At 38.4% G+C, this 25,723-nt stretch overlaps 2 protein-coding genes across 5 annotated transcripts in view; one reads left to right on the top strand and one right to left on the bottom strand.

Moving 5' to 3' along the window:
* Window positions 1-2,923: 2,923 nt before the first annotated feature.
* Window positions 2,924-25,723, bottom strand: part of nck2a (NCK adaptor protein 2a) — a 79,989-nt gene continuing 57,189 nt past the window's right edge. For both annotated transcript variants that reach the window (XM_057335368.1, XM_057335369.1), the window contains 2 exons: window positions 5,277-6,067; window positions 2,924-4,163 (listed from right to left, as the gene is read on the bottom strand). In XM_057335368.1, coding sequence (XP_057191351.1) covers window positions 3,969-4,163; window positions 5,277-6,067 — 986 coding nt within the window. In that variant the 3' untranslated portion in view covers window positions 2,924-3,968. The remainder of the gene's footprint in view (window positions 4,164-5,276; window positions 6,068-25,723) is intronic.
* Window positions 13,602-20,657, top strand: LOC130555281 (low choriolytic enzyme-like). Of its 3 annotated transcripts, none has more exons than XM_057335378.1 (9): window positions 13,602-13,715; window positions 13,822-13,852; window positions 13,949-13,996; window positions 14,110-14,262; window positions 14,335-14,452; window positions 14,555-14,733; window positions 15,702-15,783; window positions 15,876-15,997; window positions 17,595-20,657. In XM_057335378.1, exons 1-9 carry the CDS (start codon window positions 13,647-13,649, stop codon window positions 17,597-17,599), a joined length of 807 nt encoding a protein of 268 aa, XP_057191361.1. In that variant the 5' UTR covers window positions 13,602-13,646; the 3' UTR covers window positions 17,600-20,657. The 3 variants fall into 3 exon arrangements, with proteins under 3 accessions (XP_057191361.1, XP_057191359.1, XP_057191360.1); XM_057335376.1 differs by having other exon boundaries at window positions 13,949-14,011; window positions 14,095-14,262; XM_057335377.1 differs by having other exon boundaries at window positions 13,604-13,715; window positions 13,949-14,011.

Here is a 25,723-nt window from a genome sequence, read left to right as displayed (position 1 = left end):
TAGAATATCTTACTAATATTAGACACACATAGGCTATCTGTATTCTCAAATGGTATATAAAAAACATTCAGTTTCAATTTCATTTTTTCTAAAAATTAGAGACATGAATTTAATAACCTTAATTTGTGCAACTACTAACATGTGGCATGTTTTACAAAAACATATATCGAGAATCACTGATTTAAAAACTACTTCGGTAAAGACAGAGTAGTGACATAGCGAGAGAGGGTTGTTTAGTTAGCGCTACACAGAATTACGATCAAATGATGCTCACCAAATCGAGTACGTATAACATTACTGTACTAATGCATTCAAAGCTTTTTCAGTTTTATCATATAGGAGTTTTTGTTAAGGGTGTTTTCTTTCATTTGTTTCATTAAGCTGTGTGTTTTGGTCATGTGCTTTCTATTTCACTCAGTGGAAAGTTACTGGGGCAAACAAAGAAAACAGAGAAAGTTGGGGGTTGGAGTCGTAAATTATCTAGATAAACACACACACATATAAAGAGTCACAAAGAAAAATAAATGTTATGAATCAATCCACTGCCTATGTTCTAAGTATAATCATGAGTTGTGATGTGTTTTAATGAATCATAGGATTAAGAAACAACGCTATATAATTAAAAACATTAGATGATTGAGTGTTTTCTTTTTACTAAAAGAATGTTAAGAATGTTGGTATGTTGTCCGGCCACAGGGAACTGTTTCTAGGAGACCGCTCCCCAAAAAGAAACTGTCCTGGAGAACATTCCTCAGGACTGGCGATTGACCACAGGATATACGTTTTGAAATGTTATTTTACAGGAACTTTGAAAAAGGACTTCACGGTGATTGGTGGAAAGGGAGCAAAAAGCAGAGGAGGAGTCAGAAGATAGAACGACGTCACATACTTTATAAATAGGAGTGTTTTGAATATTTTGTGGTTGTTGGCTTTTTGGAGAGAGTGGTGATTTACTGGCAACCCAAAGCTTTGTTACTCCTTTTTACATCTGATAATAAAACCTTATATTACTTTTGAGCAAATTGTCTCTTCAAATTTTTGAACATGCAGGACTGCCTTTAAAGTCCAACAATGTCTCACTTACGTTTCGCGTCAGTGTGTCCAGTGTCTGCATACTCTTTTGCTCTGCAATCAGAAATACTAAACTATTAGGGCATAGAATAAGTAGGCGAATTGGGAAGCAGCAAATGTGTTTCGCAACTCTGTTGAAACGTTGTCATAGTACATTCTGTTCCCGTGTGAATTGTGGGCTGTCACTAAATCCTTGGAGTTTCGAGTCCGACGTCATCAGATCCGTGGGCTTGGCTTGTTGGTTTTGACTAAATCCTTGGTGTTTCAAGTCTTACGAAACCTTTACCCTAACCCACACCCTAACCCTAACCTTACTCTAACCATCTAAACTACATTTGATTGTTAAAATTGCCTAAAAAACACTGTTGCGTGATGACGTCAGACTCGAAACACCAAGGATTTAGTGAGAGCCTGAATTTTATTGTGTCGGCTGAGGACCCAATTTAGTAGGTAGTTGTAATGGCTGATCACAAAGTTGTTATCTTGATATCTCGAGCTAAATACGCTGGGTAAAATAATAGCATTAAAATGACATGTTAAAATTTAAGTTTACGAAAAACATATGAGCATATAAGCTTGATGCAACATGCATGCTAGTATTTCTGGGTCAACATCTGCTTAACAAACAAAAAACATCACTTTTGATATTTTTAAATTACCATGGTTTTATTATAGTAAATAACTAAAACAGTAAAAACGAGATTTGTTTGATTTCACTACCCATAGCCTCATTTATGTACTTTTATATGTCCACAAGCGGCCATCTTGCCGATAACGTCTCGCGTTGTTCCGTGTGATTTGGACAATTACAAGTTACGCCCCCTTCCAAGTTATGCCCCTACCCAGTTACGCCCCTCTCTTGCAATCCGCAAACAGACACTATTGAAATTGAACGTAGGCGGGCATTACACGGAGTGACGTAATTCCGACCCGGAGCTGAACTTAGAACGACAGACGACTCATTCTCTTGATTCAGAGTCGACTCCTTTTTCCCAAGCCAATAACTTTGTTATTCGTTCACTTTCGGCTTCACATCTTGGCAGACTGCTTACATTCACACACAGCAACATTACACACTGCATGAAATGTAATATTAAGGACATTGTAATAGTTACTCTTTAAAACAAAATTATCATGCATTGGTGTGAACACTAACATAGTTATTGTTCTAGTTATCTTTATAGTCTGTTTTTGTTGTGATCGTGCTTTTTCTCATCAATATATCTGATTTACAAAGTGAAAAATAAACCTCGTAACTGTTATGAAAAGCGAAAAAGCTTATCTAACCCTTTACATCATATGTGTAACCGTGTACATTTTGAAAGCCGGTTGAAGGTTCAATTATCAAAAACATTAGTTTTGCAAGCTACTGTATGGTAGCATGTATTCTTTTTTTCTTGTCCATTGATAAAGCACATTGTAAAGAAATGTACATTCCATTCACTCAATACAGTTACATTTTAGAGTTCTGAAGGCTATTACTATGTACCTGAAACAGAAAAATTGGGAGTTCTTGACCTTTTGTATTAAGTAAGGGGTGGTCTAAAATGTTTGGATATGTAGAGTACCATCACATTTTGTTGGGGAAAGACAATTAATGGATTAAATGTACAAAAAGTACAAGACAGCTGAAGTTGCGTTTAAGTTATTCTGCAAAACTTTTATTGAACAAAAGTATTTGAATTCTCACCACACTGTCCTCAATACAGTACCATAATGCTGGATCTAAACGATTCATATCTGCACCATATATATATATATATATATATATATATAGTATATATATATATATAGACTATATATGTACCATATCAGTCGCACCAAGAATAATTATACACACTGAGAGATATATATATATATATATATATGTACATACAGTGGAAAGAATAATTAAATAACATTGCTCAATAACATTCAGACAATAGTTAAAAAAACTGAAAACCCCTTGACCAACACTCTTATTGGCAAACAGTCTGAGAGTAATATGACAAAAATAAAGACATGAAATCATAGTTTTTTGTTTTTGTTTTATTACTCTGAATTAGTGTTCACAATCAACTATGTGTGTTACTGCCAGCAGAGAACAGGTGTGTTGGTGAGGCGTGTGATAAGACATCAAGGCTGAACTGGAAGCGGGTGGCACATTTGGTTGAACGGACACACATTCAAACTCTGCCCTGGGCTACAGAAACCATTCAGTCTCAAACGCTACTCTCTCTTTATCTCTGTCTCCTTTCCTTCTGCGTAACTGAGTCATTTATCTCCTTTAGAATGCAGCCTGATCCTGAAGAAACCCTGAATAAAATACCTGGAATGCTGTATGCTTTCACAATGTGACAGTATTAAGAGCGTTTGGATAGAAGTCCAAATCGCTGCCTCCACAAATCCTGGATGGAGTTTTTAGGTGCAAAAAAAGCTGGAAGTTGGGAGAGCACAGATCGAATTCAGTTAAGTTTAGAATCAAATCTCTTCTTTATGTAAGAGCAACAAGTGTGAGCATCTTCTAAAAGTGGCCATGTGATGCTGACCTACTGTTTTGGCTCTTTTTATGGGCAAAGATGTAAACTGTAAACCAGTGTAATGTGAGCTTAGGATCAACACTGTTTTACCAGCAATGGGAGGAAAAAAACAGCTTGACAAAAGTGGCCGTAACTAAACAGGACATGTATATCAAAAAAGGGCATTTTAGTTTAAAAGAATGACAAGCTGCTTTATATCAAGATTGGAGGCAATGTAGAAATGGCAAAGTCCTTGAAGCTGCTTGGCAAAGTAACTCCGATCTTTTCTTCTCAATCGAGGCTTCAGTGAAGTCCAATGAAGAGACAGTGTGTTTGAGAGAGGAGGAGGACAGTTGAGGAAGGATTGGGTGTAGAGGGGAGAGGTAACGTTTGTTAAGTTCAGGCGAGAGCCTTGACCAGGTAGAGTTTGTCTCCCTGCTCGCTGGTGAAGATGGGCGCTTTCTTGTAGTGTTCAACCAGCTCGTCCATGCTGCTGAAACGCCGCTGACCGATGCAGTACATGCCGTCCTGCAGCTGCACCTTGAAGTGCTTGTTCTTCCCTGCGGCCTTCAGAGAAATTGAGAAATCACTGGGCTGAAAAAAATAAAATAAAGATGTGAATAAATACACTGGTGAAACAGAAGTGTGCTGTTGCATTTTTATGTGGAAACAGCAGATGGCAGCACTTGCTTGTATTACAGAAAGTCTGACACTACTGTACTAACACAGACAAGACAGTATGTGACAAAGTTTGGATGATGACAAAAAGTGTCTACATATTTTATGTAGTTTGGTTTGTTTGAAAAATGTACTTTAAATCTCATCTCTGATCCTTTTAGGGGTGGGCAAAGCTGCAATATGTGACTTTTTTCAGTTATTGAGAAAGTGCACAAAACCTTGCCTTACCATGATTTGGGATGGTACGCTTATAATAAAGGTTATTATAGTTTACAAAAACAAACCTATTTAAACATCTCTATTTATTGAAATAAAAATATCCTTCTAAATATTATTTAAAAAAAACGAAACGGAAATTAAATATGATACCTCAGCAATAAACTGAAATACGCTTAAGGTGAGTCACTAAAATTATAAACTGAAGCAAAATATAAAAATATAAAATATAGATGTTTCAGCGGCACCAACATAAATGTTATGTGGCCCAAATTTACAGTAACTTCCGGTTTACCTCCGCCAAGTATCAATAACTGTTGAGTAGTTTTAATTTAATTTACTACAATTAATATAATTTAAAAAAAATGCTAATTCAAGTGAAAGCTAATTCAAAAATAAAAATGACTTCATCATCATTATTATTATTATTATTAACTCTTTCCCTGCCAGACTTTTTTTTAAGTTGCCAGCCAACTTTTTTTTCCAATTTTCTTTCAGAAAATGTGTAACAGCGCCACCTGCTGTACAACAGTGAAAACCCCAGAAAATTCCTTGTTTGCCAGGGAAGTGTTTTCTCATAAACCCGGAATAGTTAATAATGACAGTTGAGCTGTCAGTTTGACTTCAACTCACATAAACAAAAGTGCATTTTTATGTTTATGTTTCAAACAGAGACGTCAATATAAAAGCAAAAATTATAGATTGCAGCTTTAAAACATTTTTTATATTTACATTTTAGGTGTTTAACTCATGCCATGTTGTAAAAAAAATATTTTCTATTGTAACCTCTAAATGTTTCTCTGTTTAACTTACCGATGACTCGCTATCCCGTATCAGAAAGTCACCCTCCATTCCTCTCTCATTAAGCGCACACTCCGCTTGGTGTCGTGTGACGCTACCGTAGTACCAATCGTTTCCTGCAAATTTACCCGTACGCGAAGGCCCCGTGTAGCTGATGTGAGGAGAGCCGTGACTTGTCCCCAGACCCCTCACCGCAGGCCCATCACTGAGCACTACCACATAGTTCTTGGGCACCAGTCCGACAATCCCGCGACTGTTTTTACACCTCCACCACTCTGGGTCGTTCTCTGGCTTCTCCAAAACCTCCATTGTCTCACCCTTCTCAAAGTTCAGCTCCTCCTCTGTTACAGAACTGAAGGGGTAAAGAGTCTGGACCACATGGAGAACGGAGCTCCCCGAGCCCCCCGGCCGTCCATTAAGCATGGCCACCTCTTGCCCCAGCTTTAAGGAGCGGAAGCCATCCAAAGGGCCTCCAAAGACCCCGTCGTGGTCTGCGTATCCCACCTCTTCCTGAACGTAGTTGGATGGGAACCATCCGACACGTCCAGCGTGGCCCCCCCTCCACCAGCCGTCACTGCACTTCTCCATGACCACCACCCTCTCCCCTTTAACAAGGTGGAGTTCATCGTCCCGCTCCGCAGTGTAGGAGAACTTTACCAGGGCGGGAATGTTCAGGTCATAGATTCGCTCGGCTCCGCCACCTCCGCCACCTCCGACGCTTCCATTGGACAGGTACTCTGCCTCCGTGCTGGGCGTAGGAGAGGGATCACGGGCACTGGTTTTCCTTTTCGTTTTTCCTAGGCCTGGAGAAACAGAAGAGGCAATAGAATAAGAAAAAGCTCTTTGATTCATTAGAGTCTTGGCGGTTCATTAAACCAAAGAATCATTAAACCAATCAGACAAACATTTCCAAGCAAACGCTTTTTAAAGTGAATTTAAAGTTCAATTGAACTAAATAGCCTCTTTTTTACAACAACCCAGAGTCCCAAAAATGAAATAGCCGTTTTTATTAAAAAGACCCACATCGGAAGTCTCTCTAAAAGCGATGCAAACCAACAACCGGTTCTTATTTGAAATAGGATTAATTTTTTTAATAGTAGAAGAAAGTGACATTTGTTTTAGTTCGATTTTTGCACATCTGTTTTTGCTGATGCAATTGAACAAGCTTATTTGAGCTGATTTGCGAGTTTAAAATATAGATAACATGAACGACACTTTATGCTGTGTTCACGCCAATCGTGAAGCATCGCGTTCCCCGCTCTTTATTACTTGTGGGAATACTTCAATATTTCCTTTTCATGCAAGTGACGTGAAAAACATTACGCGACCGGGAGTGTGTTCATGCGTCCGGACGTGTCAAACATGATTATTGACACCTGTCAATAACCTTTTTGCCAGAATTTCTTGCTCGAGTTGAAACTTTGCGTCATTTGCGTCACTGGTATGAGTTCGCATCTATTCGTGTCTTTGACTCGCTATGTAATTTACTCGCGCAAATCGCTTAATTTGCGTTTGTTGTGAACACAGCATTACACCTAGCATTAAGACGCATCTTAAAACCAAGTGTAAGCAGGGCCTAAGAGTCCTTACAGAAGAAGAGCTCTGTTTCCACCCATGTTCCTTCCTCCTCTATTGATCATGTGGCTAAGTAAAGCAAACCCACACGCTCGGAAAGTTTACGAGCACAGACTACAAGGAAAGTGTAGTGAGGTGTGGAAATGGAGCCGAGGCCTGGCAACTCCAAACCTCAGCTGTCAGCGAGCAACTCAAGCGCAATGGGCCTCCCAGGCAACAGGGGCAGTGTACTGGAGCTGTCTCCTACTGATAAGACAGACAGAGGCGGAAGGGGAGGACGAGAAGGGTACAAAGAAACAACTCATTCTGATGGGAGCTGACAGGAGAAAGAGAAGGCAATGTGGCAAGCAATGACCCGCAGAGAAATGAAGACATGGTGATGCAAAAGAACATTTGATGTCTGTCACAATTCTCTTGGAAAGCCATCAAATGAACAGCAATGCTTTCACACACGTACGCATCCATGCAAACGCACTTACACGCAAACAGCCCTAGCACGCCAGCCTAAGCTTGGGTATGTGCGAAAAAGTAGTCTCTCTGACCACTGAAGTACATATTGCATATTAACCTGCAATACAACGCTAAAGGCTTCCTGATGTAAGTATTAACCTGCTTAACAACTACATAGAGCATGCAAGGCAAACAAGGAACAAATAAAGTGAAAGGAATAATTAACAAATATTGGCGAATGCAGATTTAGATATTTGTACAAGAATAATTAACGTTTACTTTTCCAGTTCAAAGTTAAAACTTTTCCTCATGATGGAGCCGTAAGCATGTTGGCTGAGAGTGACGTGTATTTCTGAAGTTCAGGCTAACAGGGAATAAAGACACGAACACAACAAAGACCTTCTGGGAAATGTAGAAATAGAAGCACATACCGCCACCAGCACCAAATATGCGAGAGGAACGCCTGAGAAGGCTTATAAAAAAATAGAATGAAAAATCTATGAAAAGCACGTGTGAGGTGACACAATATGAAACCTCTAAAGGCCCAGAGAGGGAGGAAGCTGTTGACATGAGCAGAGAAGATTTGAAGAGCGGCTCTGGGCCACCTCAAATGACAAAAACATGACACACCGAACAACTACAAGCATTACAATGACAAACATACCCTGGCGGCTCAGTCGCATGTATTAATACGCTGTCAAAATCACACGTTCTCCTCCTACCTCCATCATTTTCAGAAGAGCTGGCACATGAACTCTCCATTACCTCGCATTTCCCGATCGTGTTTCACTTTCTATGGTTATTAACCTCTGAACCCACTGTTTACCTGCATCATCCGTCCAGTATCAAGTTGACTTTTTAGCACGCAGCATCATCCAACCATCACAGCTTTAATAATGGTGCTTCCCCTAACATTACGCTGTCCATTAAAGCCCATTCCACAACATTAGCCGAATATCCCTTCATTCAATTAACTGCCCATTTCTGTGATGAGCTTGTAACTTAAGCCACAGTAAACTTGTAGAATCCATTCATCATTCAGTCTTGCCTCTATACTTAAAAATATGTTTTAGAGATGGTCACTGAGAGATCAGTGAACAGTACTTCACATTGTAAGGCCCGTTTACACTAAGAACAATAACTGTAAAGATAACTGGAACGCCAAGGTTGTGTGTGTCCACCAAAACGTTTTTTTTTTTTTTACTAAGACAAGCACTGTTGTTGCAATTGTTTGCACACACTTCTTTCAAAATGGCTAAAAACACATTCGAAACCGAATGATAGCGCATTTGATGCATTTCTGCAATCATAATTTTGCAATACATGAAAATAATACATGAAATAACAATCGTTTCAACCAAAGCAAGTTGCAATTTGAAGAGAAAGCCAACCCAAGTGCCCAGTTTGACTGGATGGCATCAAAAAGATTTTGTTTGGAAATATGAATGAAGGAACAGGATGGGAAGGAGGAGTGGTACAGACAGAGGAGAAGACGACCAAGAGCCGTGAGTCCGTGACCTCACACCCATAACATTGCAGGCCATACTCTTCCTCCTCATCCAACACATCTTGCCTCTTGGGTTGTTTCCATCCCACTGAGTTTTATTTAGTGTGTACAATTTTCTACTCATATCATTAGAAACAAGTGTGAACAATTTTGAGGCGTGGTGTGTAAATGGTGAGGACTGTGTTGTGTTTCCCTTTTGTCACCTGTGTGAAGCGCTTTACAACACAAGTGTATAACAGTGTTTCAGTGAGTCTTCAGCGAGTTATTTTTATTTTGCCTATAACGTAATTTGAAATACTCACCCGTGTGAAGCCGTGGAAACTTTGTAAAAATAAGAATAAGTAAGTGACCGTAGCCATGCTACCAAACAGAACTGAGCAAATGGTCAGATGAACAGCTTCTAAAACAAATAAAATAAACACATAATAATTATCTATCTGTAATAATCTAATGATCCCTCCCTTTATCTCCACCCTTCAAAGTTTAAGGTGCACTTCTTTTGAAATATTTCCACATCTTCGGTTGAGGTTATTGCTAAAGGCATTACACAAAATCTGGTTAAGTGTAAACCAGAGGCAACTTCATAACTTCCTCTATATCAAACCGGGTTGGTATGAGCAGTTTGCTTAGATGTTCCGCTTCAGAAAATGTGCAGTTCTTAAAAATCCTGTTTTTCACAAAAAAACAAATACAATAGTGGCAAAAAGTGATGTAGAACTTTGTAAATTTGAATTACTAATAATTTTTGGTCACAGTCTAGGTCACTCCTCATTGAATAGATATTATTATATCTTTAAAAAAATGCATTAAAAATATAATAAAATACTTCTTTGCTTGTTAACATTGTTAATGCACAATGAATGGATATAAATTATGCAAACACAACAGTATGTGTAGTATTAAGTAACATTAACAAAAATCAACAGACATTGTAAAACTAAGTTGCTCAATTTGAGAAAGTTGAGGAAACTTAAAAGTTTAACTGTGCGTTCAGACCGCCACGGTCGAGAGCGTCAAAAATCGCACAGCAATAATCAACCTCTCTCGATGGTGGCGGCGGTCTGAACGCACAGTAAGGCAATAAGCTTCAGGATTTTTAACTAAGTATACTAAGGGGTGATTCGCATTTGCAATTGCATTTTCTATTTGTTACGACCCTGCCAAATTGCAATATCAATTCCCCATATGCTATTTCACTTCATCTGGCGTCGCGTAGTAAGCCTGCCAAAACTCAAATTAAATCGCAAATCCCTTTGCATTTGATTTTCCTCTGACTTGTACAGAAACCTGTCACTCAGTGGCGGGCGTGGGCTTATGCAATGGGTGTGTTTGTATGGGGAAGTGACGTCATTCACCGTTGACTGGAAGTAGATATAGTAGAAAAGTACTATTATACAGCTAAACACATTAAGAGTAAAGTTAACGCTTGCTGTTTTGTTAACTATTACAACTGCACCCACAATCGGCATTCAATTTTTTTGTTTGGAAATAAATCGCGCTGGAACTCTGGTCTCAGAGCAGCATGTGAAACTTCTGTGCAGGACGGATAATCATCACCTTCTGCAACATTCCTCTACACATGTTTGTTCGTTAGAATAAATGCAAAAGCAAACGGTTTGCATTTGTGTTTGAATTATGCCACCATTTTTACATGATCAAATAGAAAACACAATTGAAAATGCACTTTGCAATTCCTTTTTAATTTTGTCCTCAAAATCATTCCACAGTGTAGGGTCAAATAAACTTAAATACCATTTAATATGAAGTCATATGTCTGATTTTTTTTAAATTAGTTATGTTGAAAAACTATTATCCAACATATAGGATTTGAATGTATTTATTTTATTTTGAAAGTGGTGCATAAATGAGGGAGCATTTAACATTTTCCCCTAAATTATTACACAAAACAAATATTTTTGTTAAATAATGTTTGAAATGAATGACTTGGACAAGACAATGAAGAATATAAAAAAAGAATAAAAAACTTTTTTACATTTCAGGGTGATACTTTTAACAAGTTGGTTGATCAAATGCCAAGAGTACATTGTGGCAAATTCTATAAACATAACAACTTTGTGTTAAAACAACCCTACGGTAAGTTATTTTATATTGCCTCTGTCCATACAGTTTTTCCCCATACAGCCCAGCATTTTTGAGAGCGTACCTTCGATTTATTTTGCTAAACATAATTCCAATTGTTTCAACTGTGCTTTTCTATAGTTTTAACGAGATTACTATTCTGACATGTGGAGACTGTCAGGATCCTGTCCTTCCTGTCCTGAGTTTTCGTGCCTTTTGGACAGGGTCGTGACAGTACCATGTCTTGTGTGTGTGTTTCGTCTTGTGTGGAGACACGTGGCGGTTTGTTTTGACATTTCGTCCCGTGTCCTCCTGTCTTTCGTTAGCCCCGCCCCCTTGTTTCTCCGATAGTGTTTCATCTCCCTCACCTGTCCCATCATCTTCCCGCCAGTTCCCATTTATGTTAAGTCTTGTCACCTGCCCATCTCCGTCCCTGTGCAATTCCCCCTCATTATGTTTCCTTATTTAATGTCTCGGTTCCCTTTGTCCCTTCTCGTTGCATTGTTTCTTGTACCCCCAGTGTATGAATATTTCCCTTGTGCATTCGTCTTCTTGTGGATTCTGCGTTCCTGTGGACTTTCCCTTTTGCGTTGGACTTATTATTTGGATTATTGACCCCGTTTGTCTCGTCCCCCTTGCGGGAAGTATTTCTGTTTATTTACTTGTTTTGTTTGTTGCCGTTTTCCCCATCGTGGGTTTTTTGTTCCTATTGTTATTAAAAGTTTATTATTTAACCCTTTACCTGCCTGTGCTTGGGTTCTGTCCACCGATCCTTGACAGAAACTTTGTAAAAAAAAGAATAAGTAAGTGACTGTAGCTATGCTACCAAACAGAACTGAGCAAATGGTCAGATGAACAGCTTCTAAAACAAAACAAATAAAATAAACACATAATAATTATTCTGAACAAACAATATTGCAAGAGTTTGAAAGTTCCCAAGATGCATTGCAGCATGTTCAATTCTGTTATCTATCTATCTATCTATCTATCTATCTATCTATCTATCTATCTATCTATCTATCTATCTATCTATCTATCTATCTATCTATCTATCTATCTATCTATCTGTAATGATCCCTCCCTCTATCTCTACCCTGCAAAGTTTAAGGTGCACTTCTTTTGAAATATTTCCACATCCTCTTTTGAGGTTATTGCTAATGGCATGGCACAAAATCTGGTTAAGTTTAAACCAGAGACAACTTCACAACTTCCTCCATATCAAACTAGGTTGGTATGAGCAGTTTGCTTAAGATGTTACGCTTCAGCAAAAATTCGAGCTCTTAAAAATCCTGTTTTTGTAAATCCTGTTTTTCACAAAAAAACACAAATACAAAAGTGGCCAAAAGTGATGTAGAACTTTGTAAATTTGAATTACTAATTATTTTTGTTCACAGTCTAGGTCACTCCTCCTCATTGAGTAGATATAATTATATCTGCATATATCTTTGCTTGTTAACATTGTTAATGCACAATGAACGGATATAAATTAGGCAAACACAACAGTATGTGTATTAAGTAACATTAACAAAAATCAACAAACATTGTAAAACTAAATTGCTCAATTTGAGAAAGTTGAGGAAACTTAAAAGTTTAAGGCAATAAGCTTCAGGATTTTTAACTAAGTATACTAAGGGGCGATTCACATTTCGCATCTGAAAACCGCGTGGAAAACGCAAGCCGTACTGCCGTGCGGCATTCTGAAAAGCCTAAATATTTTCATCTCGATGTAGCACCGACGCGCCTAAAAAAGTAACATGCCACATGCGCGTTGAAACTGCATTAGGGTTGGGCGATGTCTATCTAATTGGCATTGGACGATGTCTACAGTGAAACATCACGCGCGGCTTTTTAAAGAGAGTCGCGGCTTTATTCAACCCTAAACGGCATCGCTCACTATTTGAGCGCGGTTGCTTTGAAAAGAACACATTTCGCACTTTTTTGGGCTTATACTGTATGTGTTCCCTGGGAATCGACCCACCAACTTTTGTGCTTTTTGTTTTTCCATGCATATTTTTTGTTGTATATTTGAATAAAACTCATATTCCAATTATTTTTGCCAAATAGTTTAATATAAATAGATGAAAAGTTTAGTGTTCAGTTTATCTATTTTGCACTATTTGCCTGGCCGGGGGGCTGCTTTAGAATTTTAAAGTTTTACTTAATTAATATTGCATATAGGAATTTATAGTTATATTTGACCTGTGCTTCTCTCTCCTTTATCTCAAATGTGTGCTCTCACTGTGCGTGTGCGTGCCTGTGTGTGCGCGTTCTTGTCTGTGTACGTGTGTGTGTGCGTGCGCGTCCATGTGTCTGTGTCTATATCTATGTGTGTTAGTACGTGTGCATATTGTGTGTGGTGTGTTTTGTATGTGGGTATGTCTGTCTTCTGTGTTTTCACCTTTTTCTTGTTTTTACAAGTACAACTTTAATTGTTTTGCTTATATTGTCAATATGTCTCGTGTACAGCTGCTTTGTAACAATGAAAATTGTAAAAAGCGCTATATAAATAAAGTTGAGTTGAGTATTGTACCATGTGTTTTTTTGTTGTTGCAAAAATATGCTCTATCAACATCACTTTGTATCACACTACTGTAGTTTTTCAAGTCTGTCAGTGCCTGCATTTTTTTTTTCAGAAATGAGAAAACTTTAATTTTGTATGTTTTGTCAATTCATGAAGGCTGGTTTACAAAAAGGGAAGTTAAACGCTTTCAAAAGACTATATAACACTCAGCTAAGTTTAGCCCAGCACATTGTTTTGGGAAGCTCTCATCATGTACCGGCTAGTAATGTACATCTCTCTTCTGCTGAGCATCGTTCCAGCTCAGAGTCGTTCTGTTGCGGTAAGAGCAGACACATGACAAATACCAGAAATGAAAAGCTTCAATAATTTCGTGTGTTTAAAATCCTTAATCCTAAAATAAAAATGTGTTTAAAATCCTTAAACAGAATTTCTTCAGTAGGATCTCGGATGAGACTGGTAAGATACACCAATGAAGTTTATCTGTTAGTACAGCAACTGGTGATGTTTTATATACTTTTCTGTGTGTTTTATTTATAATTTACAAATTGTCAGATGCCAGCACTGAACAAGATGATGTTCCAATGTCAAGAATAATGGAGGGTAACAAACATTCTGGTAAATCTATAAATAAATAAATGTAAATAGTAATTAGATTATAAAAATATTTTCACAGAATCAACAAGTTGAGTGATTAACAGCCTTATATTACACAGAACAAGGACTGGAGGAACCTGTGATCATGTTTGGAGACATTGCTGTAGCGACAGGGTTACAGAATGCAGATGAATGCACAGTTACGGGGTGCAAATGGGACAGAAGCAGAGACGGAAATGTCTATGTGCCCTATGCCATCTCCAGACAGTACTGTAAATGACAACTCTTACTCGACTAATCTAATACCAGTACATGTTTCACTTAACATTCTGCTTCTTCCACAGCTCCGGATGAAAGACAGGTGATTGAAACAGGCCTGCAATCTTTCCAGGAATCAACCTGCATTCGATTCATTCCTCACAATGGACAAAGGCACTTCATCAACATAGAGTCTGTTAAGGGGTAAATACATAGATTACGTTTGATCTTTCTCTCTATTCTGTGCATAAATCTGTGTATAGATTCACTCTAAAGTAAGACCTGATTCCTTTGTGTGGTCTACAGCTGCTATTCATATTTGGGACGCCAAGGTGGAAGCCAGGTAGTGTCTCTGGAACGCCCTGGGTGTATTAATAGCAGAAATGTTCAGCATGAGCTGCTTCATGCTCTCGGGTTCCATCACGAGCAGAACCGCAGTGACCGTGACGAACATGTTAAAATTATTTTTAAAAACATCGAACCTGGTAAAGCTTTTTTAGATTTCAAGATATTGCTTTATATTTAGTAAGTTTTAACTCAACTTTTAGATGGTCATGAGTTTTTTAAAGGTCTGTAAAATATATAAGGTTTACATTTTAATTTTTGAAAACTTATATTTTAACGAACATTATCACATGACCTTTAGTCGGTTACATATTACAGTATTTACCAGAGTCACTTTATAATACATTCTTGTTCACTGTAAAGGGGAGTTCACACTATGGACGACAGCTGCTGTGTATAACTATAACATTTTTTTATAAAAATCTATTTTTAAAAGTTTTAGAAACCATTCCTGATTTAAGAGAATAGCAGAGTTCACATCACAACTACAATGGTAAAGATACAAAGCGATAAAACATTCTGTCAAACAGTCTGGATCTCTGAATGTTATTTGGCTTTTGCTGAATGCAACTTGGGTTTTAAGACCAAATTAAAAACAGTAGCTGTCGAAAAGCGGTGTTCATGACGGGATAAAATACTTATTGATGTAATGCTTATATATAACAAGTCTTAGCAAGCTGGAAAGATGTGAAGAGTTCAGATGCAAAACCCTCTAAATCCATCAGACGACTTAGCATTTAAATCAGCGTAAGATGATATTTTGAAAAACGATGAACAACATTGGGGCCCCATTGACTTTCACTGTATGGAAGAAAAAAACACTGAGACGTTTCTCAAAATATCTTCTTTTGTGTTCTACAGAAGGAAGAGTCACATACAAGTTTTGAACCACATGAGGCTGAATATATTATGACAAAATGTTCATTTTGCAATCTCTTTAAACAGTGTTATTGTTATCATTTGCTGGTGTGAACTCAAATACAGTTATACTTCTAGTTATTGTTATATTTATCATCATAATGTGAATGCCCCTTAACAGGACATGAGCAAAATTTTAAAAAAGACCCACTGAAAATCTATTTAATACCTTTTTTATACACTGTAACAGGACATGAGCGCAATTTTAAAAAGGTTCCCACCAACAATCTGGCAACTCACTATGATTACAACTCTGTGATGCACTATCCAAGGCAAGTTTTGCTTAAGATCAGACCAAAAATTATTTAGACACACTAATACTAAAACACAGTCAGCAATCATTTGTTGTTACTGTGTGTTTCAGCAATGCTTTCTCTAGGAGTGATGAGCCAACCATCATTCCCATTCCAGACCCCAATGTTTTAATTGGTAAAGCTAAAAAAATGAGCTACAATGACATCCTTCGTGTTAACAGACTCTACTGCGGTATGTTAAGCCTCTATTTTCCATGAGATATACAGCATTTGTTATAGGGCTGCACGATATATCGAAAAATTATCGTTATCTCGATAATAGTATATGCGATATCCATATCGCAGAGAGTTGCGATAAATTTAATTTGTCTCATGTGTCAATCATTTGTGTGTTGCATGCTTAGATTGTCCAAAATGGACCAATCAGAAGGTGCATTACTATCTTTATTCCCGCCAAGTAGGTGCTATTATACTATTGGCTAGATCGCGGGCCCAAAGGTGAACCTACTGGCTCAAAGCAGAGAGCGGAAAATAAATATGGCAGGAATAGAGACGAGCGAGGAAAATGACAGCGACGAACTTGTGCCTAAAAAGAACGGTACGTTACGTCTGAAATATGGCAATAATTTGCAGGGCTCGACATTAACGCTTGTCCGGGAGAAGTGAATGTTTCGTATGGGCAAGTGAGAGAGAATTTTACTTGCCCGACTGGACAAGTAACTTGAAAAAAAGAACAGTGCGACATATATGTAGAATAATAAGAATATGTTCATTAGACAGAGCTGCGTGTTTGTCGTGGTTGTGCTTGTTTGTGTGTGACAATAATCAATGGCGCACCGCACTGAGTCCACGCGGACGAGGAATCCTGTTATTTGGCTGTTTTGGGTATCTGAGTGAATTATGTGCACAGTTTAACATACAACATGAGTGATGGTCGAGGATTTATCTGCGTCTGCACTGTATGAGGATATGTACACATGAACTTCATCTCCAGAGTTGCTCTGTGAGTTCATTTTACGAGCCTTTTAGTGTTTGAGTGAAGCTATCTGCAAACAAGCGTCTTCCCAAAGACCCGTCAAAATAAAAGTCCTGTTAAATTGAACACTCAGACAAAAAATACTGTAGTTTACTATTGAAAATTGAAGTGCCCTTGTAATAAATTGATAAACACTGTATAATAGTAAAGTTCAAAAACAATATAGCAGGAATTTTACTGCAGTTTACTATACTAAATACTATAGTATCCTACAGTAATTTATGTGGACAAATATACCACTATTGTATAGTAAAAAAGGAAAAACACAGAACTTAGAAATATTAAAACAAATTTAGGTAATCTAAAAATGATATGGCCCTAATTTATCCATCTGTATGTAACATTAATGTCTTTTGTCAGTTACATCAGAAGAATATATATTACCTGTTTATTTCAGTATGATAATTACATATATATAAATAATAAAAAAAAATAGCATTTCTCTAGGAAATGTTATATCGCAAGAAATATCGTTATCGCAACATTCAACAACAAAATCGCATATTTTCCCAATATCGCGCAGCCCTAATTAGTTAACCTGCTGAAAACACCACATTTCTAAGCTGATGGGCTAGCATACATGCTCACAAGCTAGACAAACCCTGGTCAGACACCATAGATTTTAGTGAAGCTTTTTGACCAAGACAGTGTTGCAGTCAAGCAGCTTGTTGCATACAACAGCACAGCAACATTTCATGTTAGTCTTTTCAGCAGGGATTTTAGTTGTATGTTACATTATTTCTAACTCTCCCATAATCTTCCCATGTCATGTTCCATGCTCTTTATTTTACAGCATAAGTGATGCGGGCTACACAAAGAGGATGTCTGAAGACCCAATTTATCCCGGTTTCCTTTGTATACTGTATTACAATGTCAAAATGATGTTACATCCTCTATTTTCATAAAAAGTTAATTAAACAATCTATCTGCAAAATCAGATACTAATATCACATTCTTAAGCGGATATGGTGTATTGTAGCAACAAAATCACCTAAGCTGAAAAACATTTTAAAGTGTCCAAAGCTGTAAAATACTTTTTATTCAAAAGACTAACTTCTAAAAAGAGCAAAAAGCTATAAAAATGCATTTTTGCCAGAATGGATTCAGAGTGATGATCAAAACAGTATTTGTTGTTTTTATTTGCTGTACTCTTTGAGAAGATGGGTAACAGTGCCACCTACTGTATAACAGTGAAAACATAAGCATGAAGTATTTTATCATTCATTATAGAAAAAAATTATGTATACTGTTCCTCTTTGTCATCATAGTTGTGTTGTGGACTATACTATTCTCCTAAATTTAGAATGAATTTAAAACTTTGGGCCAGATTTACTAACAGCTTGCAGCAGTGCAAATGCCTTTTTTGGCATAAAAAAAAACTGCTGTCGGAATTTACCCAAAGACACGCAGTGTAAATTGGCGTAATAAAATTATTACTTCAGACGCAAACTTTAGGGGAGGAGAGTATTTAAATGAATCACACAATGCGATTTACTAAGGTTTGCGCTTGTCATTGTACTTGTATTTTGTTTAACGACCCAAAAAAAGCATGTCACAAAGCCTGCGCTAGTGATGCTCGGATGAGCTCTAACTAGGGATGCACCGAATGTTCGGCAACCGAAAATATATACTAAAATAAATAAATTTTACTGAACATGACGTAGAGAGAGTAACATGGGGAAATTATTCTGTAGTTTAATGAATGCTCGAGTCTCTCGACTCATGTTAATCAAGATAAAGGTCAAATATATGAATGCTTTATAGACTGAGTTTTGACTCAATTTCGCACCAAGGACTGTTTTACAAACTTACTGAAAGTGGCATAGGTGGTAAAACCTATGACTCTATTAAATCAATGTACACCGCATAAAAATCAACACAAAACATACTGGGGAAACAGGGTTGCGGTTTAAGCCCAACATTGTTTAATATTTACATCAATGAACTGGCAACCATCCTAGAGCGATCTGATGCCCCCGGTCTCACTCTACATCACTCACAAATTAAATGTCTGCTCTATGCAGATGATCTGGTTCTGTTGTCTCTATGAAGGTAAAATCATGCCAAAAAGATTTGAGATATGATCCGTCTGGGTGCATGCATTAAAGTGTCTGATGTCTGCTTGACTGGCGCGTTATTGAACCAATCAGATAAGAGAAAACGATGAGTCATCAGGAACCTCATTTGATTGGTCACAAGAAGGTAGAGCCCCGCCTCCCCACTCATGCTTGCAAATCCAAATGAGTGAGACAATCGTGCCAAAACTGTAAGCGCAGTAGTGATGGGAAGTTCGGATCATTTTACTGACTCGGACCTTTGAGTCTCAGTTCAGCAAAATGAACGAATCTTTTTTTTGAGTCATATTGTTCATTTCGTTCATTTTAGCAAAATATAATTAAAATGTTACATGTTACTTTCCTAACACATCTACTACTTATGCAAACGTTGATCACATTACAAACAATACAAAACTATAATGCTATAAGAAACAGAAAAGATTAATTCATTGTTTACCTGGGTCTTTAGTCTATGATTAGCTCACCACACCTCTTATCTGACAAGTCCTCGGGTTTGACTCGTTCGTTCACGACGTGACAGCTTCGTAAGCTAAACCAATGCAGTCAGAGCCAGAAAGAGAATTGATTAGTTCACCTCTCGAGTCTTCGGGTTTGAGTCGTTCGTTCATCAAGTGTTCTCTTTCTGCCCTCGCCTCAGGATGCCCATCCCGAGGTAGGGAGAGATTCCACCAGGCCCAGATGAACGTCATATGCCCATCCACAACTAGAGATTACGCCAGCTACATCGGAAAATCCCGTACCATCCTCCTGCGAGAGCCTGCGGACTGACTGACCATCCCAGCTCCATCCAAGGCAATTCCATCACCACCCAAGAAAAAGGCGACCATCTGGCCGGCCCAGCTCAGACAATTCCATCCCCAACCGAGAGCAAAGACGGACTACCTGTCACATAAATGCTAAATTTACAATACTTGGTATTTAATGCTAAACTTACATCACACGACAGCAGTTTGAAGTTATGGCTGCACTCAGTGACTTTGATTGGAGGTAGCTGGGTGGGTGTTGTAGGGAGTGGGGGGGCTTGTTGGTTGTGGTTCGGGGCGTTTCATTTGTTGGGACTGTGTGGGTCTGGTCTGGTTGGTCTTGTTTTGTGGTCGATGTCGGACAACAGAGGAATAAAGTTAATTATGCCATTACTACTTTTCCCTGGTTGTTCCTCTGTTGTCTGTTGTTGATCGCGGAATGGGACCGGGTTGGACCTGCACGGTTTCGGCGGGTGGGGCTTCCTGGGTCGCGGCTCGTGGGCTCTCCCTATTCTTCGTGGACGTTGCTCGGTGGCTTTGGTCGGGGTCACTGAGTGCAGCTATGACACGTCAGAGGAGATCTGGCCCTCCCGGCTGAGCCTGGTTTCTCCCGAGGTTTTTTTTTCTCCATTATTCATCATTGGAGTTTGGGTTCCTCGCCACAGCAGAGCAGTGCAGTGTTGGCTTGCTCACCGGGAGACTGCATTTATTTATTTATTAGATATTATTTATTATAATAATCTTGCTTGGTCTATAAACACCATGCACTGTGCTGTGTTTTACCTTTCTGTGTTTTTCTAATTTGCTCCTGTAAAGCTGCTTTGGAACAATGCACATTGTGAAAAGCGCTATATAAATAAAATTGAATTGAATTGAAAGTGACAGCCCCGTACGCTTAACCAATGCAGTCTGAGCCGGAAAGAGAATTGATTAGTTCACCTCTCGAGTCTTCGGGTTTGAGTCGTTCGTTCATCACGTGACAGCCCCGTACGCTTAACCAATGCAGTCAGAGCCGGAAAGAGAATTGATTAGTTCACCTTCCGAGTCTTCGGGTTCGAGTAGTTCGTTCATCACGTGACAGCCCCGTACGCTTTACCAATGCAGTCAGAGCCGGAAAGAGAATTGATTAGTTCATCTCCTGAGTCTTCGGGTTTGAGTCGTTCATTCATCACGTGACAGCCCCCTACGCTTTACCAATGCAGTCAGAGCCGGAAAGAGAATTGATTAGTTCACCTCCCGAGTCTTCGGGTTTTAGTCGTTCGTTCTTTTGTCACAGGATCCATAGAATGTTGCGCAATGCGCATGCGCGACTGGACGAATCACTCCCCGAGACGACTCGTTCTTCCCGAGTCACATTAAAGATTCGTTCAAAATGAACGAATCGTTCAAGAACGACCCATCACTAAAGCGCAGCTACAAGCGAGACGGAACCGTACACATCGGGTTATTGCAAGAAACAGTTTTCGCCTACGTAGGCAAGACGTTTGCAACAGATTTATTTTACATACCCAAAGACAGGTTCTGCGCGATGAATCCATTTTGCAGTTCATAACACCATTGTTTTTGCACGCACACCTCTGTTTACAGACTCGCAATGCTTTTGGCCGTATTTCAGCGCAAAAAAACGTGTCAAAAGTGTAAGCGTGGAAAAAACGGAGGTCAGAAGAATACAGATCATAATTATTTGAAGTAATATGAAGTTGCCGTTTCACAACACATGAATTACGCTTATGAAAAATGATACAATGCTGCAAAACTTGTTTTCTTTCGCTTGCAGCTTGATTTACACCTTTACAAAACTTTTTTGCGAATGCAAATTTATTTATGCTTGCAATGTCACGTACGCTTTTACAAATGTTATCCTGCGCATGCAAATCTTTTTGGCATGATTTTACCTTCATATGTCTCCCACTCAACACGGCTTACAACCGAACCTGGACTGTCAGACCTGGACCCTAACAGTTAACCTCAGTAAAACTAAAATGATCACCTTTCAGAAAAAATCCATATCGCAAATATCACACCACACATTTACATTAGGTACAAACCCCATAACACACATCACACTACAATTAGCTGGGTTTAAAAATCCCATCCACAGGAAACTTTAATCCTACAGTGAATAAACTGAGAGATAAAGCACGCATGGGCCTTCTATGCAATCAAACGTCAATGTCCTATAGAAATCCCAGTTAGAATTTGGCGAAAAATATTAGAATCAGTAATTGAACCGATTGCCCTCTATGGCAGTGAAGTGTGGGGTCCACTGACAAATCCAAATCAAAATTTTACTAAATGGGAAAAACATCCAATTGAGAGCCTGCATACAGAACTCTGTAAAAATATCTTACAAGTGCACCGGCACACAACAAACAATGCATGCAGGGCAGAATTAGGCAAATATCCACTGATCCTAAAGATAGAAAAAAGGGCAATCAAATTCTGGAAACATGTAAAACACAGTGACCCTCACTCCTATCTTTATAAAGCCCTGAAACACAACGTGATGACCAAAGAAATGAATCCTCTCTGTCAGCTGGTCGAGAGCTTCGGTCCTGATGTTTCAGTCCTAACAGCTACTGATGCGCTCAACCACAACAATACTGACAAAATCAAACTCAACCAAATTACAACACAAATGAAACAAAACTATATCACTCATTGGGAAACCCAAACAAAACAACAAAGTAAAATGCAATGTAATTTGGCCCTAAAGAGAGAATGCAGTATGGCAGACTATCTGTACACAGTGACAGATAAAAAACTAAGAGCCACGTTGACAAGATACAGACTCAGTGGACATAAACTCACTATAGAGACGGGCAGACACAGACAAACATGGCTGCCACAGGACCAGAGACTGTGTCCACACTGTCATCTCAACAAAATTGAGACAGAACTCTTTTTCCCAACTGAATGCACAAAATACACGGATATACGGACAATGTTTTATGGAAAGATCAAGTCCATACACCAGACGTTTGAAAGTCTGTCAAACGATGAGAAACTGCCGTATCTGTTAGGAGAAAACAAGGACTGCTGTGTGTTAGCTGCACAATATGTGTCTGCCTGTCACAGCAAAAGAGAAAACAATAAATCTGCCCTGACATGATGTTTCCAATATATGTACATAACATTATATTATTATATCCCTTTATTCTGCTACTTAAATATATATTTGGCTTTTGTAAATCTTTGTTTAAACTATACTCTATTTCTGTTTTTATATATTTACATATATTAAAACCACTTTAAGTTGCACTACATACATCACACTTTATTTTATTTTATTACTATAATTATCTTTCTTTTCATTTGTATACATACTTGCACTATCTGTACGCAGCCCAGCTGCAAATGCTTTGGCAATACGAATGTACATTTTGTCATGCCAATAAAGCACACTTAAATTGAATTGAGAGAGACACGCGCGCGTGCTTTATTAACACAGCAAACGTGTCGGCAGTGTGTGGAGCATTTTTAAGTTTTAGAGAAAGACACAACACGGAACTTGCGGAATACATTTCTGAATGAAAGCGTCTTTACCGGTCGGTAACTTGTGTACTTCAGACTGGAGCGGCCGGTCTGACATCCTTTGCGCACAGTTCCCTGTACTAAACAACTTGTCAAGGTAAGTCCTGTGCATAATCCCGGTGATACACCACCGGCCACGAGTGCACCTTCTGAGAGAACAGTGACAGTCAGCTTTTGTGGGCGGAGTTTGGTGGAGAGACGTGAACTGAAATGTTGTCAGTTAGAATTGCTTGCGTTGATGTAATTGTTTTCTTTAAATCATTTTGCAGTGCTGCCTATAATAATCCAACAGTTTCATTTATTCATATTCATATTTTTAGTTTATAATGTTGAATGATACTTTTTAATGATGTGTTTTGTTGTAGGGGTACAGAGTACAGTACATTCTTTCAATAGTCATTTATAGGCCTAATAGGGAGAGCCTACTTGTTTTGTTCAATTTTATTTTAAGTTATATTGTATTATATTGAACAGCGGGACAAAATATAAAAAGCACATTTTGATCATTCAGTTTATGAAATGGTGAAAAAAATGGCTAAATAAATAGAAGAAATTATTATTATATTGAAAATAATTATTTAACCTGAAAAGAGGATTAATTCATTCAGTGCAGGGGAGAATGACAGTGTGATGCCATTCCCCTCACAAGTTCACCCAGTTTGATGAGGCTTTACAATGCTTTGCGAAAATGAGGTTTTAGTCAAGTTTACATTTTAGATAGTGTTGATATTTTCATCATTAATAAGTTATCTTATCCGCCACCCGTAATTAATCACAGTGTTCATTTTTATCAATTGGTCGTCCTGACCCGTGGATTATTAACATCACTACCCTGCGCTAATTTGCGCAATGTTTAGTAGATTGCGTTGGTCATTATGGGAATGAGATATTGCGCCTGTGTTTTTTAATGTGCGCCTTGTTAGTAAATCCCCCACAGAAATTTCCACTCCCATCGATGCTTTTTTTAAATTGCTCTATTGCACTATTTTGCCCTGTTTAGTAAATCTCGCCCATAATCTTTATAGTTACTGTTTTTGGTATAAAAAAAAGGGGGCCTTAAATGCCTTACTGTTACCACAACTCTCCAAGTCGACATTACAAATGCTGTCGATAGAGTTTAAAGTCCCCCTGCAGTCGATAATTTTATCACTTAAAACTCATCTTTGAACATCAAAACAGCATATGTAAAAGTATTTTTTCCTGTGACAATAATTTCTTCATGCTGTAAAATGACTTTAATTTAACCAAAGATATTAATATTGACAAGATGCGCAACTGCCAACGAGGTTGCAGGTTTATGACACAGAAAAAACGCATTTCTGAGACGATCTTTGGTAAACTGCAGTATTATGGGGAGAATGCTCTGCAATGGTTTTGAATAATGAATTTGCACACGTTTTGTCTAAATGCATATTAAAAACACAGCAGAGACACATAACAACATTAAAAACTTTCACCACAGTGGGTCTTTAACTTATAATGAACATTGAACATTGCTTTAAGTTAGGGGGGTGGAACCAGGAATTTCCTCTATACAGATCAGTTGCAGAGTTATTAAGAATTGCCAATTCACACTACAGCTCTCATGAGATGCATGTGGAATAATGGTTAGCGTGTCTGAATTCTGAATTTCTGTGCGTGTACACACTGACGATCCTTAGATCTTCAAAGAGGGACAGGTTTTTGAGCTCAACAGGATGGAGGCAGGGTTTGAACGCAGGTATCCGTGACAACCACCAATCATAAGTCCCCTATGGCCTCGCTGTGAGAATTAATTCCCAATACAGAATTCACTCAGAAGGTCACCGCTGCATATTGATGACCGTCCCAATGGAATACAAGAAAATTCCCCCCGCTATCTTTGTTTCACACCTTATAGGGGGAATATTAATGCATCCAGAACTCCAAATAGTTTCTTGTTTACGATCTGTCAGAGAAAAAAGAATCCCACGCAAGGAATGGTTTTTGTCAGAGAAACCGAGCATGCAGAGACTAAATAAGAACTACTGCTGTGCAGACATTGAGCTCTCAGCTTTGAACAAAAATAATTGAATCCTTTACATTTGTTGTTATCTCAAAGCTGAATGCGAAGTGACAGATTAAATCTGAATGAGGAGTTGTATTTCAACGTCTCGTCTAACTTGCTTCAACAATCCTCCTGTTAACCTGCCAAGAATTTACGCACGCACACAATGGAACACAATGGAAATAAAGCAGGTAAAATGTTACACTGTTTCCTGAAAGCTGAATGATGGCCTGCTCCAGTTTCATTGGCTGAAAATTCATTGCGTTTAATAACTTCATTAGCTATTAAAACTCTCTGCGTCTCTACCCCCACAGCAGAGGCGCATTATCGATTCGGATTCATTGCTTCCTGTTGTTAGGAACTCATTAACAAAATAACAAAATGTTATTCAGAGCTCATTAACTCATGGTAATCGCATATGGGATGGACTAAAGCATATGCAGGGCTAAGCGTGCTATTACGCAGACCTGCAAATGATTTCAAATGGAGATAGTGGAGGGTAAACATAAACATACGTTAGTCCAGTGGTTCTCAAAATTTT

This window comes from Triplophysa rosa, linkage group LG6 (genome assembly GCF_024868665.1).
Source record: "Triplophysa rosa linkage group LG6, Trosa_1v2, whole genome shotgun sequence".
Taxonomy (NCBI): domain Eukaryota; kingdom Metazoa; phylum Chordata; class Actinopteri; order Cypriniformes; family Nemacheilidae; genus Triplophysa; species Triplophysa rosa.
The sequence above is the reverse complement of the archived record's forward strand: the minus strand, read 5'-3'. Positions and strand labels throughout refer to the sequence as shown.

Bases quoted from the DNA above. Each gene is read 5' to 3' on its own strand.
- LOC130555281 (XM_057335376.1), top strand. From the start codon at position 13,647: ATGTACCGGCTAGTAATGTACATCTCTCTTCTGCTGAGCATCGTTCCA. The intron at 13,853-13,948 runs GTAAGATACACC...ACAAATTGTCAG, and splicing joins TAGGATCTCGGATGAGACTG to ATGCCAGCACTGAACAAGAT. The intron at 14,263-14,334 runs GTAAATGACAAC...CTTCTTCCACAG, and splicing joins TGCCATCTCCAGACAGTACT to CTCCGGATGAAAGACAGGTG.